The sequence below is a fragment of the Staurois parvus genome, unplaced genomic scaffold (genome assembly GCF_062004578.1).
Source record: "Staurois parvus isolate SC_StPar_1 unplaced genomic scaffold, SC_StPar_1.0 ptg002943l, whole genome shotgun sequence".
Lineage (NCBI taxonomy): Eukaryota > Metazoa > Chordata > Amphibia > Anura > Ranidae > Staurois > Staurois parvus.
In genome coordinates, this window is record NW_028320739.1 from 15,184 (window position 1) to 34,974 (window position 19,791).

The window sequence follows — 19,791 nt, forward strand, 5'->3', positions numbered from 1 at the left end:
TCAACTTCTGAAGTGTGAAACCATCGTGGACCTCCTCGCTCCTCTCCACCAGGTATCATCAACTTCTGAAGTGTGAAACCATCGTGGAGCTCCTCGCTCCTCTCCACCAGGTATCATCACCATGGAAAGAAAACCTTAATCTCCAATGGTACAGTAACCAATCAAAGTAGTTACATTGTCTTATTGCAACAATGGTTTCATGACTTTCGAATTCCACAGAAACTTGGCTTAGGTTGATCTGTAAGGTCCAGCCCCAGCCAAGCCTGTGTTTGTTAGTTTTGGTTAGTATGGGGAGTTGGGTGACACCAAGCAGTATGGGAATGTGATGGGCAGCATGTTGGCACTGGGTTGGCAGCTCTCATAAAACAGAAGGGCTCCCAAAGCCGCATGGAACTGGAGGAAGAGGTAAGAACAGGAGCTCCACCGGAAATTGTTTCATTCCAATAACAGGTACAAGCGAGTTCCAGGGACTCCATCAATATCATCAATACCAAATATATGACAAGGAAAGCAAGATGTAGGACTTTGCCGGCATTACAGGGGACCCCACACATGTAGATATATAAATGCACATTTTATTTATTGCACAAGAACAACATCTTAACATCTCGGCAGTTGGATATAAAACCAAAATTGGTCAATATAGATTCCAATGCTTCCTACTGCTGACTCTGCCACATAATAGCAATAAATATGTCACAAAATCGATAATGTATCTACAGCAACGATCGTGGTCCTCGCGGGCAACGCATTTCTCGTATGCTTCGTCAGGGCACAGCAGAGGTTACTTGTCTGAGCATGAATCCACAACATGGGTGGTCCTCGCGGGCAACGCATTTCTCGTATGCTTCGTCAGGACACAGCAGAGGTTACTTATCTGAGCATGAATCCACAACATGGGTGGTCCTCGCGGGCAACGCATTTCTCGTATGCTTCGTCAGGACACAGCAGAGGTTACTTATCTGAGCATGTATCCACAACATGGGTGGTCCTCGCGGGCAACGCGTTTCTCTTATGCTTCATCAGGGCACAGCAGAGGTTACTTATCTGAGCATGTATCCACAACATGGGTGGTCCTCGCGGGCAACGCGTTTCTCTTATGCTTCATCAGGGCACAGCAGAGGTTACTTATCTGAGCATGTATCCACAACATGGGTGGTCCTCACGGGTCAACGCGTTTCTCTTATACTTCGTCAGAACACAGCAGAAGTTACTTATCTGAGCATGAATCCACAACATGGGTGGTCCTCTTGGGTCAACGCGTTTCTCCTATACTTCGTCAGGGCACAGCAGAGGTTACTTATCTGACTATGTATCCACAACATGGGTGGTCCTCTTGGGCAACGCGTTTCTCTTATACTTCATCAGAACACAGCAGAGGTTACTTATCTGAGCATGTATCCACAACATGGGTGGTCCTCTTGGGTCAACGCGTTTCTCTTATACTTCGTCAGGGCACAGCAGAGGTTACTTATCTGAGCATGTATCAACAACATGGGTGGTCCTCTTGGGTCAACGCATTTCTCTTATACTTCGTCAGGACACAGCAGAGGTTACTTATCTGAGCATGTATCCACAACATGGGTGGTCCTCTTGGGCAACGCATTTCTCTTATACTTCGTCAGGACACAGCAGAGGTTACTTATCTGACTATGTATCCACAACATGGGTGGTCCCATTGGGTGGGCACTGGAGCACATAAAGTAATCGGCAACTGGTCAATCGCAGTAAATCTTGCTCTGCTGGATTTCAGTAAATGGTAAAGCCGACTTGTTCATAATTGGATGTATAATGCTGAGAGTAATAGTTGGCATGTGAATGCCGCCGGTGAGTAAGATACAGTCCCGTATAATCCAGCCAACCGGGACTGATAGTGCCTCACCGGGACAGAGTGATAATAAATGCAGAAATCTAGCTGGAGACCTTCTTTGCAGTGATGGTGATACTCCTTTCCATGCTCTCTGTCACCAATGTCTCGTTTCTTTCCAGGTTGAAGACATGCAGTGGTCAAAGGCATCGCATGAAATTCCACCTTCTGTCTGCAGCTTACCTTGCAAAATGGGGGAGAGGAAGAAGATAGCGAAAGGCATGCCTTGCTGCTGGCAGTGTGACCCGTGCGATGGCTACAAATACCTCCTGGATGAGGTCACCTGTTTTCGTTGTGACTTCAGCATGCGCCCCAATAAAAACCGCACGGGCTGTGACCCTATCCCCATTATCAAGCTGGAGTGGCACTCTCCCTGGGCTGTGATTCCAGTGTTTTTGGCTATGCTTGGAATAATTGCTACCATCTTCGTTATGGCCACCTTCATACGGTACAACGACACCCCGATAGTACGGGCATCTGGCAGGGAACTCAGCTACGTCCTGCTCACGGGGATCTTCCTTTGCTACATCATCACTTTCCTCATGATAGCAAAGCCGGACTTGGCCGTCTGCTCTTTCCGACGCATCTTCTTAGGATTGGGAATGTGCATCAGTTACGCCGCCCTTTTAACCAAAACCAACCGGATCTACCGGATCTTTGAGCAGGGTAAGAAGTCGGTGACAGCACCACGGCTCATCAGCCCGACCTCACAGCTGGCCATCACCTCTAGTTTAATATCGGTCCAACTTTTAGGAGTTTTCATTTGGTTTGGAGTCAATCCTCCCAACATCATCATTGACTATGGCCCGGAAACACCGGATCCAGAACAGCGCCGAGGGGTCCTGAAATGTGACATTACGGATCTACAAATTATCTGTTCCTTGGGATACAGCATCCTTCTTATGGTAACATGCACTGTGTATGCCATCAAGACCAGGGGTGTCCCAGAAAATTTCAACGAAGCAAAGCCAATTGGCTTTACAATGTACACAACCTGTATAGTTTGGTTGGCCTTCATTCCAATATTTTTTGGAACCTCACAATCTGCAGAAAAAGTAAGTAGATCTACATATGTTTATATATGAATGTATCATGTATGTCTAGTTCCATGGTTTGTATGATCTATCCATTGGCGTAGATGTCTTTATTAGTCTCCATTGTACATTTGGAGCCACTTTACTGTACAGGAAATGAAGAAAATTGAAGATGGTCCAAAAAAAACCCAAACTCCATAAGTATGGTCAAGATAAAGAGAATGTTTGTGGACACCTGACCATCGTAGTTACATGAGCTTGTTACACAAACTGTCCCCAAACCACAGGCGAAGTGCATATAGAAGTGCCCCCCCTCCTTCTGAGAAGACTCTCTGCAAACATTTGGAGGGTGTCTGTTGGAATTTGTGCCCATTTGTGAGGTCTGGTAAAGATAATGGATAAGGAAACCCGACTCAAATGTTGATCCCAATGTTGGGCATCAAAAAAAAGACCCGGCTCACCATCAACATTCCCATTAATCCCCAAAGGTGTTCTGTAGGTTGAGGTCGGGGCTCTGTACAGGACACTGGAGTTCCTCCTCACCAAACTGGTCATCCATGTGCAGCTGGCTTTGTACACGGGGGACAGTCATGGGAGAACAGAAAAGGGTCTTCACCAAACTGGCCATCCATGTGCAGCTGGCTTTGTACATGGGGGACAGTCATGGGAGGACAGAAAAGGGTCTTCACCAAACTGGCCATCCATGTGCAGCTGGCTTTGTACACGGGGGACAGTCATGGGAGGACAGAAAAGGGTCTTCACCAAACTGGCCATCCATGTGCAGCTGGCTTTGTACACGGGGGACAGTCATGGGAGGACAGAAAAGGGTCTTCACCAAACTGGCCTTGCCATAACACCTATATGAGCTTGTTGGACATTCCATTCCAAAATTATTGCCATTAATATAGATATTATTTATTTATTTCAGGTACTTATATAGCGCCGTCAATTTACACAGCACTTTACATATATTTTGTACATTCACATCAGTCCCCGCCCCCGAGGAGCGTACAGTCTAAAGTCCCTAACTTACATTCATGCACACACATACTAGGGCCAGTTTACACAGGAGTCAATTCACCTCCCAGCATGCCTTTGGAGTGCTGGTATGGATATACCATCTTCCACTCTTCTGGGAAGACTTTCAGTAAGGTTTTGGGGGGTGTCTGTGAGATCAGGTACTGATGTTGGATGAGGAGACCTGGCTCACCATCAACACTCCAATTCACCCCAGAGGTGTTCAGTAGGGTTGAGGTCAGAGCTCTCCACACCAATCTGGTCATCCATGTCTTTATGGAGTTGGCTCCACTCTTCTGGAAATGCTTACCACAATTTGTGTTCATTAGTGAGGTGAGGTGCTGATGTTGGTTGAGAAGACATGGTTTGTGTGCCATATGTTGGGCACCAAGAAAAAGGCCTAGCCCACTATTAGTGGTCCAGTTCATCCCAAAGGTGTTCAGTAGGGTAGAGTTCAGGACTCTGTGCAGGACACTGGAGTTCCTCCACACCAAACTGGTCATCCATGTCTTTATGGAGCTGGCTTTGTACACAGGGGACAGTCATGGGGGAACAGAAAAGGGTCTTCACCAAACTGTTACCACAAGGCTGGAAGAGAACAATTGTCTCCAATGTCTTTGTATGGTGGAGGATTACCAGGACCCTTCACTGGAGACACCTGAACTCCATCATTTGTTGGGAGGTCCACATCTTTTGGGCCATATAGTGTATCAGTGAGATGGTCCTGTTACCATTGTTGGTAGAGTTCTTAAATCATGAGACTCCTAGAGCCAGACCAATGTTGAATAAGAAGAAATAGATCACAATCTGCATTTAGTAGGGTTGAGGTTGGGGCTTTGTATAGGACACTAGAGTTCCTCCACATTAAACTGGTCATCCATGTCTTTATGGAGCTGGCTTTGTACACAGGGGACAGTCATGGGGGGAACAGAAAAGGGTCTTCACCAAACTGGTCCTCCATGTCTTTATGGAGCTGGCTTTGTACATGGAGGACAGTCATGGGGGAACAGAAAAGGGTCTTCACCACACTGGTCATCCATGTCTTTATGGAGCTGGCTTTGTACACAGAGGACAGTCATGGGGAACAGAAAAGGGTCTTCACCAAACTGGTCATCCATGTCTTTATGGAGCTGGCTTTGTACACAGGGGACAGTCATGGGGGAACAGAAAAGGGTCTTCACCAAACTGTTACCACAAGGCTGGAAGAGCCCAATTGTCTCCAATGTCTTTGTATGATGGAGGATCACCAGGACCCTTCACTGGAGACACCTGAACTCCATCAATTGGAAGACTGTCCATGTACTTCTCCCCATAGTAGTAGGTGTGATGGTCAGCATCTACATCCTTTTGGCCATGCAGAGTATGTTGGTTAGAACTGAATAAACAGTCCTTCAGTCCTTGTAGGACGTTATCCATGAAGGTGGGTTAGAAGGAAAGGTCCACTTGCTGATTTCGTTTTGTGAAGTTGATACAAACGTGTTTTGCCGACGTCAGCACGTCAGCCTCTCGTACGTCTTTTATGGTCTGCACAAGAACGGTTTATCGATTCCACAACCTGTATGAAGTAAAAAACACTTTTATCATCTAGAAAATGAATCTCCAGTGTGTAGCCAATTGATTGCCTCTGTAAAAATCACTGTATGGTTACATCTAGAATATGGGGTCCACGTCTGAGCACCACATTGTAGAAAGAACATCGGAGTTTGGAGAGGAGTCAGAGAGGCAACTAAACTAATAAAATCTTATACTAGAAGACACGAAAATTGGATGTTTTTTTTTTTGCTCGGAATATGCCACTTAAAGGGAATGAACAAGTTTGTACTTTTTTGTTTGTTATGGTGAGAACTCATACCGCAGACGTTCCAACCGCCTTTCTCTGCTTCTTCCACCTCCCGCATGTTGAACAAAGCTTGCTGTTTATAGACGTGAGATCGAAGTTCAGTTTACAGCCGCCTCTTCCCAGTACAAGGCTTTAGTGAGAGACAGTGTCTGGAAGGGTGCTGCCTCCACTCTGACGTCCCTGGACAGCCCAGAGTGCTTTGGGGATCCTTTGTCATGTATTAAACTGTCTAAAACCAGATGCTTTTGTTTACGATACAGATGGCTTAGAAGCCCATATTTTTCATGGACCATTGGGAAGATTTCTCTTCATGTTCTGCCTTGGAGTCATAACAACAAGTGAGAGGAAACTCCACCTTAGACAGCTGTCACCAAAACCACCATTACCATTGGAACATTTCCATTCTATTCCTGTTGTGATGACAATGGTAATCGGGGACAGTGGTCACCAGGACACATTGAGAGGGTGAGACTCACCTCCACCTGGTCACCTAGCAGGGAGAACTGAGTTTCTGAGTCGCTGCTGGGAGGGGGAGCAGGGAGAGGTGAGGAGTCACTGCTGGGAGGGGGAGCGGGGAGAGGTGAGCTGAAGAGTCACTGCTGGGAGGGGGAGCGGGGAGAGGTGAGGAGTCACTGCTGGGAGGGGGAGCGGGGAGAGGTGAGGAGTCACTGCTGGGAGGGGGAGCGGGGAGAGGTGAGGAGTCACTGCTGGGAGGGGGAGCGGGGAGAGGTGAGGAGTCACTGCTGGGAGGGGGAGCGGGGAGAGGTGAGGAGTCACTGCTGGGAGGGAGAGCGGGGAGAGGTGAGGAGTCACTGCTGGGAGGGGGAGCGGGGAGAGGTGAGGAGTCACTGCTGGGAGGGGAAGCGGGGAGAGGTGAGGAGTCACTGCTGGGAGGGGGAGCAGAGAGAGGTGAGGAGTCACTGCTGGGAGGGGGAGAAGGGAGAGGTGAGCTGATGAGTCACTGCTGGGAGGGGGAGCAGGGAGAGGTGAGTTTCTGAATCACTGCTGGGAGGGGGAGCAGAGCTTCTCGGTCACTGCTGGGAGGGTGGCACAGGGGGAGCTGAGCTGGCGAATGCTTTGAACTCAGGAACTTTGTATCTTGTGGCTCTGTTGCTGTCCTGGGACATAGAGGACATAAGAAGGATCTCTCAGTTCTGTAAATGTGAATGGAGCCGTCTGCTGCGTCCGGCACAAAGCGCTCCAACTCCAGACTAATCATCAGTTATTGGCTTCCTAATGGATCCGTTCCTCTGGGCCGCTTCTTACTTTACATCATTGCCAGAAAGTCTGAAACTTTTCTCCTCTATAAACGACATTTTGTACTTTTTTTTGCTTCATTTAATTTGGCCGTCTCGGCACAATTCACATCCCCAGACAAATTGATCCACTGTTGCTCGTGTTCTTACATTTAGTACGATGTGAAGAGCTGGAGTGCGGGAAACACACCGACCTCTGCAACAAAAGAGCGACTTTTACCTTTTTCATTTTAATTTGATAGATTTTTGGTACTTAAAGTGAACTGAGAGATATATAGTTTTCACTTCATCTTCCTCCTCATCTTCCTCCTCATCTTCCTCCTCATCTTCCTCTTCATCTTCAATGAACTCCAGAAAAACATCTGATTCCCTGGTTATGAACCGTATTACCTGCTGGAGGATCTATAGGTTGGATTGGCCAGTTTTGTGGTCCAGGAACTTCTGCCAGACAGCACAGCCTGGCACGTGACCTCAATGTTCTCCACCGCAGCTAGTCCAGTGGTGGCGTGCTTTACACCACGGCATCTGACTTTCTCCTGGCAACCGCCAAACCCAGACACGTCCATCGGATTGCCAGACAGAGAAGCGTGATTGGTCCCTCCAGAGAACACGCCTCCCCTGCTCTAGAGTCCAGTGGCGGCATGCTTTACACCATGGCATCCGATGCTTTGCACTGCACTTGGTGATGGAAGGCTTGGATGCAGCTGCTCGGCCATGGAAACCCATTCCATGAAGCTCTCTACGCACTGTTGTTGGGCTCATCTGAAGGCCACACCAAGTTTGGAGGTCTTTAGCTATTGACTCTTCAGACAGTTGGCGACTTCTGCGCACTGTGCGCTTCAGCATGCGCTGACCCCGCCCTGTCATGTGACGTGGCCTACCACTTGGTGGCTGAGTGGCTGTTGTTCCCAGTGGCTTCCACTTTGTTATAATCCCACTAACAGTTGAGCGTGGAATATTTAGTAGCCAGGAAATGTCACGGATGGACTTATTGCCCAGGTGGCCACCTATCACGGGACCACGCTTGGAGTCACTGAGCTCCTGAGAGCGACCCATTCTTTCACCAATGTTTGTAGAAACAGTCTGCATGTCTAGGGGCTTGATTGTATACACCTGTGTCCATGGAGGGGATTGGAACACCTGAATCACAAGATATGGAGGGGATTGGAACACCTGAATCACATGATGTGGAGGGGATTGGAACACCTGAATCACATGATGTGGAGGGGATTGGAACACCTGAATCACATGATATGGAGGGGATTGGAACACCTGAATCACATGATATGGAGGGGATTGGAACATCTGAATCACATGATATGGAGGGGATTGGAACACCTGAATCACATGATTGGGAGGGGATTGGAACACCTGAATCACATGATATGGAGGGGATTGGAACACCTGAATCACATGATATGGAGGGGATTGGAACATCTGAATCACATGATATGGAGGGGATTGGAACACCTGAATCACATGATTGGGAGGGGATTGGAACACCTGAATCACATGATATGGAGGGGATTGGAACACCTGAATCACGTGATATGGAGGGGATTGGAACACCTGGATCACATGATTGGGAGGGGATTGGAACACCTGAATCACGTGATATGGAGGGGATTGGAACACCTGAATCACATGATTGGGAGGGGATTGGAACACCTGAATCACATGATATGGAGGGGATTGGAACAGCTGAATCACATGATTGGAAAAGAGGCGGGGACAATACTTGGGGCAATATAGTGTATGTAAAGAATTCCTAAATTCTGCTTTAAATCTGAACTCCAGGAAGACAGACATAGAACTCTGATTGATGCCGGTTCCTGTTGATTATCTGAATTCGATTCCTATGATCCCCTATACAAAGAAGTAGAGACTTGGAGGGGGAGGGGCATCACTAGGAGCCAATTATATATATACTGCATGCATGTACAGAGTGAGCAGAGGGGTGACCTCATCAGTCTAATGCTGCTCACTCATTGTCCAATGACAGGCTGGGGGTGGAGAGTCACCTGGATTAATTGCTTAAAGACAAAGCCTGATTTCTTTTTGTATCCATGCTTTGCCCCTCCCCCAATTCCCATCCCCCAGGATACCCGGAGCACTATGCCCCATTTGTCTACATTTTATGGAAGGCTAGTTATGTGGTTGGACAGGACAGCTCATGACCCACCCCCTTCCCCCACGGCCATCTGACAACGCAGCCAACAAGGAGACATTGGTTCCCAGGTCTTCGCCCCCCTTCCCCCATGGCCATCTGACAATGCGGCCAACAAGGAGACATCGGTTCCCAGCTCTTCGCCCCCTTCCCCATGGCCATCTGACAACGCAGCCAACAAGGAGACATCAGTTCCCAGCTCTTCGCCCCCTTCCCCCATGGCCATCTGACAACGCAGCCAACAAAGAGACATCGGTTCCCAGGTCTTCGCCCCCTTCCCCCATGGCCATCTGACAATGCGGCCAACAAGGAGACATCGGTTCCCAGCTCTTCGCCCCCTTCCCCCATGGCCATCTGACAACGCGGCCAACAAGGAGACATCAGTTCCCAGCTCTTCGCCCCCCTTCCCCCATGGCCATCTGACAACGCGGCCAACAAGGAGACATCGGTTCCCAGGTCTTCGCCCCCTTCCCCCATGACCATCTGACAACGCAGCCAACAAGGAGACATCGGTTCCCAGGTCTTCGCCCCCTTCCCCCATGACCATCTGACAACGCAGCCAACAAGGAGACATCGGTTCCCAGGTCTTCGCCCCCTTCCCCCATGACCATCTGATAACGCAGCCAACAAGGAGACATCGGTTCCCAGGTCTTCGCCCCCTTCCCCCATGACCATCTGACAACGCAGCAAACAAGGAGACATCGGTTCCCAGCTCTTCACCCCCTTCCCCCATGACCATCTGATAACGCAGCCAACAAGGAGACATCGGTTCCCAGCTCTTCGCCCCCTTCCCCCATGGCCATCTGACAACGCAGCCAACAAGGAGACATCGGTTCCCAGCTCTTCGCCCCATGGCCATCTGACAACGCAGCCAACAAGGAGACATCGGTTCCCAGCTCTTCACCCCCTTCCCCCATGACCATCTGACAACGCAGCCAACAAGGAGACATCGGTTCCCAGCTCTTCGCCCCCTTCCCCCATGACCATCTGATAATGCAGCCAACAAGGAGACATCGGTTCCCAGCTCTTCGCCCCCTTCCCCCATGGCCATCTGATAACGCAGCCAACAAGGAGACATCGGTTCCCAGCTCTTCGCCCCCTTCCCCCATGGCCACCTGACAACGCAGCCAACAAGGAGACATCGGTTCCCAGCTCTTCGTCCCCTTCCCCCATGACCATCTGACAACGCAGCCAACAAGGAGACATCGGTTCCCAGCTCTTCGCCCCCTTCCCCCATGGCCATCTGACAACGCAGCCAACAAGGAGACATCGGTTCCCAGCTCTTCGCCCCCCTTCCCCCATGACCATCTGATAACGCAGCCAACAAGGAGACATCGGTTCCCAGCTCTTATCTCCATCTCCATGAACTTTCCCGAGGTAAGCGCCTCCAAGAGGAGTGGCGGTGGGGTGGCGGTGGGGTGGCGGTGTTGTGGGGTCAGTTTCTGCCTCTGCATTCCTCTTGCCAGCAATTGTCCCAGGAAGTGCCTGGAGAAAGGAGCTAGATGTCTCCTCGTTGGCTGCGTTGTCGGACAGGGAAGGCCTTTCACAGCAGACAGAAAGATGGGACAAAGTCCTACACGTACCCCGGGGGACAGAATGCTGTAATTAAAAACAAATGAGACTTCCTCTTCATTACATAGAAAAGTTGGGTCATCGATTCGATTCTGCTGTCTGGCAGAGCTGTGTAAATCTCAGGAACGAATGGATGGAAAACACATCCTTGGCAGATATAAAAACTCCAATACAAATGACAATACACCGTTCCGGCGGAGCTGAGATTTATTGGGCGATGTGATGGATGGACGATCGTTTGGGATTTGCGGCTCCGTCCTCGGCCGGCTTTTCTCCATCTTTTCCTCAAGTTCGCTCCTTTCCTGCGCGTCGCACCTTTGTTAGGAGGTTTTGGTAATATTTTTGCGGATGGAGGCGGAGTTCCTCTCGCCGGCGGTGGAATGTTGTTCGTCTTCCATGTGATAAATGATTATGTAATGATTTTCTGTGCCGGAGCAGCTGAAGCATCACAAAGAAGGAACATTGGAGGGTAATTTACTAAAACGCTGCCAGAACCCTCTTATTATGTGATAAAAGGATTACGGACGCAAACCCCGAATGTTGTGCCGGTGGGATTTATATTATTACCGCCCTAAGTGGCGGCCTTTTACGCCGCCGTCCATTAGCACCTCTTCCCGCACACTGTGCCGTGCCTCTTATTTACCGCTCGGCCGGATTACGCACACTGTACACCATGGACCATTAAGGAGCCGCGCTGCAGGAAGAGGCCGATCCGCTGCCCTTCCCATCGCGGGGGAGATGTTCTCGGCTGATTTCCAGAGTCCAGGAAGGATGAGGGGGGGGGGGTTGCTGTTGTTGTCTGCAGCCTTGAAGCTGTTCAGCTTTGTCCACCATTGTGTTCTTCATATAGAAAGACGAGGAATATTGATCGGTGAGGTTTTTTCCCCATGTAGTTTCTGCCGCTGATGCCAGCAGGATTCCTCGTTGACTTGTCTCCTGCCTGAGATTTACTCCCACTGATTGGTACACCCAGGAGATCCCTCCGTGGAGTTCGGCAGACATGTTGATAAAGTGTTCAGGCCTTGATGAAGAGGGATTTCTTGGCCTCCAAACATGTCAGTTGCTTCTTGCTTTCCTTGTTATTTGTGGAAATAATAAAAGATTGTGGACTCCTGAGATGTTCATTTGGTGCAACTGCATGTAGTCCCAGTGTTGTCACCCGCTGGTCCTGGACTACAAGAGGACCTGGTGACACGGAACGTGTCGACACGCGAGGCCTCTAATGAAGTCTCCGAGGTGCTGCTACAAGGACAGCTACCAGGATAAAGACAACTGTGGAGCATGCATGTCCAAGTAAGAATGTGAGTGCAAGGCATGATGGACATGGGGGACCCGACCAGAATGATGCCTGCATGCTCCTGGACCCAACCAGAATGATGCCTGCATGCTCCTGGACCCAACCAGAATGATGCCTGCAATGCTCCTGGACCCAACCAGAATGATGCATGCATGCTCCTGGACCCAACCAGAATGATGCCTGCAATGCTCCTGGACCCAACCAGAATGATGCATGCAATGCTCCTGGACCCAACCAGAATGATGCATGCATGCTCCTGGACCCAACCAGAATGATGCCTGCATGCTCCTGGACCCAACCAGAATGATGCATGCAATGCTCCTGAACCCAACCAGAATGATGCCTGCAATGCTCCTGGACCCAACCAGAATGATGCATGCAATGCTCCTGGACCCTACCAGAATGATGCATGCAATGCTCCTGGACCAAACCAGAATGATGCATGCATGCTCCTGGACCCAACCAGAATGATGCCTGCAATGCTCCTGGACCCAACCAGAATGATGCATGCAATGCTCCTGGACCCAACCAGAATGATGCATGCATGCTCCTGAACCCAACCAGAATGATGCCTGCAATGCTCCTGAAGCCAACCAGAATGATGTCTGCAATGCTCCTGAACCCAACCAGAATGATGCCTGCAATGCTCCTGAACCCAACCAGAATGATGCCTGCAATGCTCCTGGACCCAACCAGAATGATGCATGCAATGCTCCTGGACCCAACCAGAATGATGCATGCATGCTCCTGGACCCAACCAGAATGATGCCTGCATGCTCCTGGACCCAACCAGAATGATGCATGCAATGCTCCTGAACCCAACCAGAATGATGCCTGCAATGCTCCTGAACCCAACCAGAATGATGCCTGCAATGCTCCTGAACCCAACCAGAATGATGCCTGCAATGCTCCTGGACCCAACCAGAATGATGCCTGCATGCTCCTGGACCCAACCAGAATGATGCATGCAATGCTCCTGAACCCAACCAGAATGATGCCTGCAATGCTCCTGAACCCAACCAGAATGATGCCTGCAATGCTCCTGAACCCAACCAGAATGATGCCTGCATGCTCCTGAACCCAACCAGAATGATGCCTGCATGCTCCTGGACCCAACCAGAATGATGCCTGCAATGCTCCTGGACCCAACCAGAATGATGCCTGCAATGCTCCTGGACCCGACCAGAATGATGCCTGTGTACAAAGCCAGCTCCATAAAGACATGGATGACCAGTTTGGTGTGGAGGAACTCCAGTGTCCTATACAGAGTCCTGATCTCAAACTACTGTACACCTTTGGGGTGAATTGGACTGTTGATGGTGAGCCGGGTCTTCTCATCCAACATCAGAACCTGACCTCACAAATGCTCTTTTGAATGACAGGGGTTCCAGCCTTCCCCTGCGCTTCCAGCCTTGTGGCAACAGCCTTGGAAAGGTCTTTTTCGGTTTCTGCATGACTGAGTGCAAAGTCGGCTCCACATAGACATGGATGTGGAGGAACTCCAGTGTCCTGTACAGAGCCCCGATCTCATCCTACTGAACACCTTTGGGATGAATCAGAGCACCGATTATGAGCCAGCTCTATTTTTTGTTGCCAAACTTGGGGCCTGACTTTACAGATGGACACAATTCCCACAGACATCCTCCAAAATCTTGTGGAAAGTCTTCCCAGAAGAGTGGAAGATGTTTTAGCCACAAATTGGAGGCAAGTCCATAATGGGAGGAAGGGGAAACCTCATTGTAATGGTACTGGGGGTTGGGGACTCCATATTTTATGACCACTGTTGTGGAATTGGAAGTCCAACATGGTCCCCACAGAAGAGTGGAGGCTGGTGTAACTACAAAGGGGGGCAACTCCATATTAATGGCCATGAGGGCAGTTTTGGAATCGGGTGTGATGTTAGGTGTCCACAAACTCTTGGCCATATAGTGTTGCTGCTTGTCCTCTGGTTTCTTGGTTGAGATAACATGCTGAGACTTTTCGTTTCTCAGAAGACGGAGTTCTGTGAGTTGACCCACCCCCCATTCTATCCTTCAGGAACACTCAATGCAGACGTTTCAGTGTTCCATTGTTGGTGAAATGCTAACTCACACAAAGACTTCTAATGTCTTGTGAGGACGGCGGTGGTGCGATAATGCCACCCGAAATCATAGACCTATTCAAGGACTGCTGTGATTCCATAACCAGCTAATGGTCTCCCGTCTCCCGAGGGATCCTGGAAAATGTAGAAAGAACTATGAAGTCAAGTCAGGAGAGTGAGACGCCTTCATTGTTGAATTTTGGTGAAGGGAGGGAGTGAAGACACAAACTACTGCAGAGAAATGTTGTCTCTCGGGTCTCCAGCAGAGATATAGAATGCCAGCAGGTGATTCAAGCCACTGATGCATCCAAAACCGAAATCTCACTTTATTACTGTCTGCCGTGTGTGCCTCCCTCTCCAGAGAACGTTGGGAGGAACATAGACACAGTCAGTGGGAACTTACATAACAGCCTCGGAGTCCGTGGGAGGAGAAGGACAGAAATACAATGAATAATATCTGGAGGAGGGAAGGGGCAGATGTCTACGAAAGGCAGGAGAGCATGGCTAGAGTTTGGGGCAAGTCTATCCAAGTGCAAGAGAGTTGCTGGGGTGTCAGGAGACATGGGCGACCTTTGGGTGCAACTGGGGGGATAAAACCAGCCTGGAACCAGAGAGTCGCCCGAATGGCTAAAGAGGACCTGTAATATAGAAGCTGTGCCCAGGGAAGGCAGAGAGCAAAGGACCGGTCACCGGTATTGCCTGTAGGCTCAGTGCAGCAGAGGGCAGAGGACCGGTCACCGGTATTGTCTGTAGGCTCAGTGCAGCAGAGGGCAGAGGACCGGTCACCAGTATTGTCTGTGGTCTCCCTGCAGCAGAGGACCGGTCACCAGTATTGTCTGTGGTCTCCCTGCAGCAGAGGATCGGTCACCAGTATTGTCTGTGGTCTCCCTGCAGCAGAGGATCAGTCACCAGTATTGTCTGTGATCTCCCTGCAGCAGAGGGCAGAGGATCAGTCACCAGTATTGTCTGTGATCTCCCTGCAGCAGAGGGCAGAGGATCAGTCACCAGTATTGTCTGTGATCTCCCTGCAGCAGAGGGCAGAGGACCGGTCACCAGTATTGTCTGTGGTCTCCCTGCAGCAGAGGGCAGAGGATCAGTCACCGGTATTGTCTCTGGTCTCCCTGCAGCAGAGAGCAAAGGACCGGTCACCGGTATTGCCTGTAGGCTCAGTGCAGCAGAGGGCAGAGGATCAGTCACCAGTATTGTCTGTGATCTCCCTGCAGCAGAGGGCAGAGGACCGGTCACCAGTATTGTCTGTGATCTCCCTGCAGCAGAGGGCAGAGGACCGGTCACCAGTATTGTCTGTGGTCTCCCTGCAGCAGAGGGCAGAGGATCAGTCACCAGTATTGTCTGTGGTCTCCCTGCAGCAGAGAGCAGAGGACCGGTCACCAGTATTGTCTGTGGTCTCCCTGCAGCAGAGAGCAGAGGACCGGTCACCAGTATTGTCTGTGGTCTCCCTGCAGCAGAGAGCAGAGGACCGGTCACCAGTATTGTCTGTGGTCTCCCTGCAGCTGATCTTTCTCCATAGCTGACTTACCATGCCATGTTCTGCCCTGTCTCTCAGTGGAGGCGGCTACCTTGGTGGCCATCTTGGCTTGGCTTCTTTATTTTAGAACTTGCCCCCGATGGATGATTTGATCCTCAACTCTAATCTATCAGAATTCCCAATCCGGGACATCCATAGCAATGGTTACATTGAAGGCTTGTTCACATCATGTCCTTTGTAACCTGATTCTGAATGTGAAGTTCTGACTCCTGAATGGGAGGGGTCTGAGGTCTGTGAATGGGAGGGGTCTGAGGTCTGTGAATGGGAGGAGTCTGAGGTCTGTGAATGGGAGAGGTCTGAGGTCTGTGAATGGAAGGGGTCTGAGGTTTGTGAATGGGAGGGATCTGAGATTTGTGAATGGGAGTGGTCTGAGATTTGTGAATGGGAGGGGTCTGAGGTTTGTGAATGGGAGGGGTATGAAGTTTGTGAATGGGAGAGGTCTGAGGTTTGTGAATGGGAGAGGTCTGAGGTTTGTGAATGGGAGAGGTCTGAGGTTTGTGAATGGGAGGGATCTGAGATTTGTGAATGGGAGTGGTCTGAGGTTTGTGAATGGGAGGGGTATGAAGTTTGTGAATGGGAGAGGTCTGAGGTTTGTGAATGGGAGAGGTCTGAGGTTTGTGAATGGGAGGGGTCTGAAGTTTGTGAATGGGAGTGGTCTGAGGTTTGTGAATGGAAGGGGTATGATGTTTGTGAATGGGAGAGGTCTGAGGTTTGTGAATGGGAGAGGTCTGAGGTTTGTGAATGGGAGGGGTCTGAAGTTTGTGAATGGGAGGGGTCTGAGGTCTGTAAATGGGAGGGGTCTGAGGTTTGTAAATGGGAAGGATCTGAGGTTTGCGAATGGAAGAGGTCGGAGGTTTGTGAATGGGAGAGGTCTGAGGTTTGTGAAAGGGAGAGGTCTGAGGTTTGTGAATGGGAGGGGTCTGAGGTTTGTGAATGGGAGGGGTCGGGTTCATTATAATCGCCTGGTGCACTCTCGGTGTTCTGATGAGGAAAGTTGCAGGGTCTGCATCCCTTTAGAAGTATTTAACCCTTGGGAGTATCTCACCAAAACTGAAATTCCTGTTGCAGGGGATGCCTAAAATCCTATTTGTATCTTAGTGCAGATTTCTGGGTAAACCAGTGAGCCAATCACAGAGCAGGAAATGACATTTCTGGGGGAGTTCTGTACACCAACCATCTGCAGAACACCTCCAGGTTGTCGGATTGCATTGAACTTTACAGAAAATCACAGATTGGAAAGGAAATGTGATTTTTAATTCCAATTACATCACGATTTGTACAATTGTATGCGTTATATTTTGATTTCCTACATTTTCCCACAAAAGCGGAGTGACCCTTTAATAGACGTATGTGAAGGCTGTGCTGGGGAAGGTTCCCCGGAGGTCCTGCTGGCCAGATTTCCATGTATATCTCGATCCGCACTATGTATGGTAGTCCAGGCAGGAACCGCAGGAGCTTGCACTCATGATGGGAGTGGTCTGAGCCTTGGGGATGAAATGTCGCGGCTCGCGGTGCTTGTCTGGCGTTCTCCTTGGCAGGCGCAGTTGCTCGCCAGCACCCACCTTCTCCCCATTAATTAATCAGGCTCCTTTGTAGCTATAAATTATGCAGCGATCTGTCTGTGAACACGCCGCAGAACAGCCGACATGGAGGAAGGAACATTCTGCCGCATGGAGAGCGCTAGAGACGCGTCCTACAGATAGTTGGTAGACTATTAATTAGATCTCGTGGCACCAAATCAATACGGATCAGTTCAGCCATTAGAGCCATTGTTGTATCCGCTCCCATTGTACGGTGTCAGTGTGATGGACCGCGGTGTCACCATGGAATGGACTTCACAGCTGCTGAATCATCCCCATTAGGACAGAAGGAGCCTGGCGCCTGTTCCAGGCAGAGATCAGAGGGGTGACAGGGAGGGACTGGGGTGACAGGGAGGGACTGGGGTGTGAGGAGATGGTGGGGTGCAAGGAGATGGTGGGGAGGGACTGGGGTGTGAGGAGATTGTGGGGTGCAAGGAGATGGTGGGGAGGGACTGGGGTGCGAGGAGATGGTGGGGTGGGACTGGGGTGCAAGGAGATGGTGGGGAGGGACTGGGGTGCGAGGAGATGGTGGGGAGGGACTGGGGTGCGAGGAGATGGTGGGGAGGGACTGGGGTGCGAGGAGATGGTGGGGAGGGACTGGGGTGCAAGGAGATGGTGGGGAGGGACTGGGGTGACAGGGAGGGACTGGGGTGTGAGGAGGCACTGGACAGGGCAAGGAGGTGCTGGGGAAGGAATGGGGTGTCAAGAGGGACTGGGGTGCGCTGAAGCACCGGGGAAAGACTGGGCTGTGAGGAGGGACTGGCTTGCTAGGATGCTCCAGGGAGGGATGGAGTGTGACAAGGAGGCCTGGGAAGGACTGGGTTGTGAAGAAGGACTGGGGTGTGAGGAGGTACTAAAGAGGGACTAGGGTGCAAGGAGGCTTTATAGAGGGATGTCAGTGTGAGGAGGAGGCTGGGGAATGACTAGGGTGAGAGGAGCCACTGGGGAGGGGCTGGAATGTAAGAAGGGCTGGGGAAGGACTGAGGTGTGAGGAGGTGCTGGAGAAGGACTGAGGTGTGAGGAGGTGCTGATGAAGGACTGAGGTGTGAGGAGGTGTTGGGGAAGGACTGAGGTGTGAGGAGGTGCTGGGGAAGGACTGAGGTGTGAGGAGGTGCTGGGGAAGGACTGAGGTGTGAGGAGGTGCTAGAGAAGGACCGAGGTGTGAGGAGGTGCTGGAGAAGGACTGAGGTGTGAGGAGGTGCTGGGGAAGGACTGAGGTGTGAGGAGGTGCTAGAGAAGGACTGAGGTGTGAGGAGGTGCTGGGGCAGGACTGAGGTGTGAGGAGGTGCTGGAGAAGGACTGGGGTACGAGGAGGTGCTGGGGAAGGACTGGGGTACAAGGAGGTGCTGGAGAAGGACTGAGGTGTGAGGAGGTGCTGGGGAAGGACTGAGGTGTGAGGAGGTGCTGGAGAAGGACTGGGGTACGAGGAGGTGCTGGAGAAGGACTGGGGTACGAGGAGGTGCTGGGGAAGGACTGGGGTACAAGGAGGTGCTGGAGAAGGACTGAGGTGTGAGGAGGTGCTGGGGAAGGACTGAGGTGTGAGGAGGTGCTGGGGAAGGACTGAGGTGTGAGGAGGTGCTGGGGAAGGACTGAGGTGTGAGGAGGTGCTGGGGAAGGACTGAGGTGTGAGGAGGTGCTGGGGAAGGACTGAGGTGTGAGGAGGTGCTGGGGAAGGACTGAGGTGTGAGGAGGTGCTGGGGAAGGACTGAGGTGTGAGGAGGTGCTGGAGAAGGACTGAGGTGTGAGGAAGTGCTGGGGAAGGACTGAGGTGTGAGGAGGTGCTGGAGAAGGACTGAGGTGTGAGGAGGTGCTGGAGAAGGACTGAGGTGTGAGGAGGTGCTGGAGAAGGACTGAGGTGTGAGGAAGTGCTGGGGAAGGACTGAGGTGTGAGGAGGTGCTGGGGAAGGACTGAGGTGTGAGGAGGTGCTGGAGAAGGACTGAGGTGTGAGGAGGTGCTGGAGAAGGACTGAGGTGTGAGGAGGTGCTGGGGAAGGACTGAGGTGTGAGGAGGTGCTGGGGAAGGACTGAGGTGTGAGGAGGTGCTGGGGAAGGACTGAGGTGTGAGGAGGTGCTGGGGAAGGACTGAGGTGTGAGGAGGTGCTGGGGAAGGACTGAGGTGTGAGGAGGTGCTGGAGAAGGACTGAGGTGTGAGGAAGTGCTGGGGCAGGACTGAGGTGTGAGGAAGTGCTGGGGCAGGACTGAGGAGTGAGGAGGTGCTGGGGAAGGACTGAGGTGTGAGGAGGTGCTGGAGAAGGACTGATGTGTGAGGAAGTTCTGGGGCAGGACTGAGGAGGTGCTGGAGAAGGACTGAGGTGTGAGGAGGTGCTGGAGAAGGACTGAGGTGTGAGGAGGTGCTGGAGAAGGACTGAGGTGTGAGGAGGTGCTGGAGAAGGACTGAGGTGTGAGGAAGTGCTGGGGAAGGACTGAGGTGTGAGGAGGTGCTGGGGAAGGACTGAGGTGTGAGGAGGTGCTGGAGAAGGACTGAGGTGTGAGGAGGTGCTGGAGAAGGACTGAGGTGTGAGGAGGTGCTGGACA

At 51.2% G+C, this 19,791-nt stretch overlaps 1 protein-coding gene across 1 annotated transcript; it reads left to right on the forward strand.

Annotated features, from left to right (window-relative positions):
- Positions 1-387: 387 nt before the first annotated feature.
- LOC149428890 (metabotropic glutamate receptor 7-like) lies at positions 388-5,481 on the forward strand. Its single transcript, XM_089666967.1, has 3 exons — positions 388-405; positions 1,990-2,922; positions 5,323-5,481. The coding sequence occupies exons 1-3, from the start codon at positions 388-390 to the stop codon at positions 5,479-5,481; spliced, it is 1,110 nt and encodes a 369-aa protein (XP_089523093.1).
- The last annotated feature ends 14,310 nt before the right edge of the window (positions 5,482-19,791 follow it).

Excerpts from the sequence above, each read along its gene's own strand:
- LOC149428890 (XM_089666967.1), top strand. Across the intron at positions 2,923-5,322 it reads CCTCACAATCTGCAGAAAAA|GACGTTATCCATGAAGGTGG; the intron begins GTAAGTAGATCT and ends CAGTCCTTGTAG.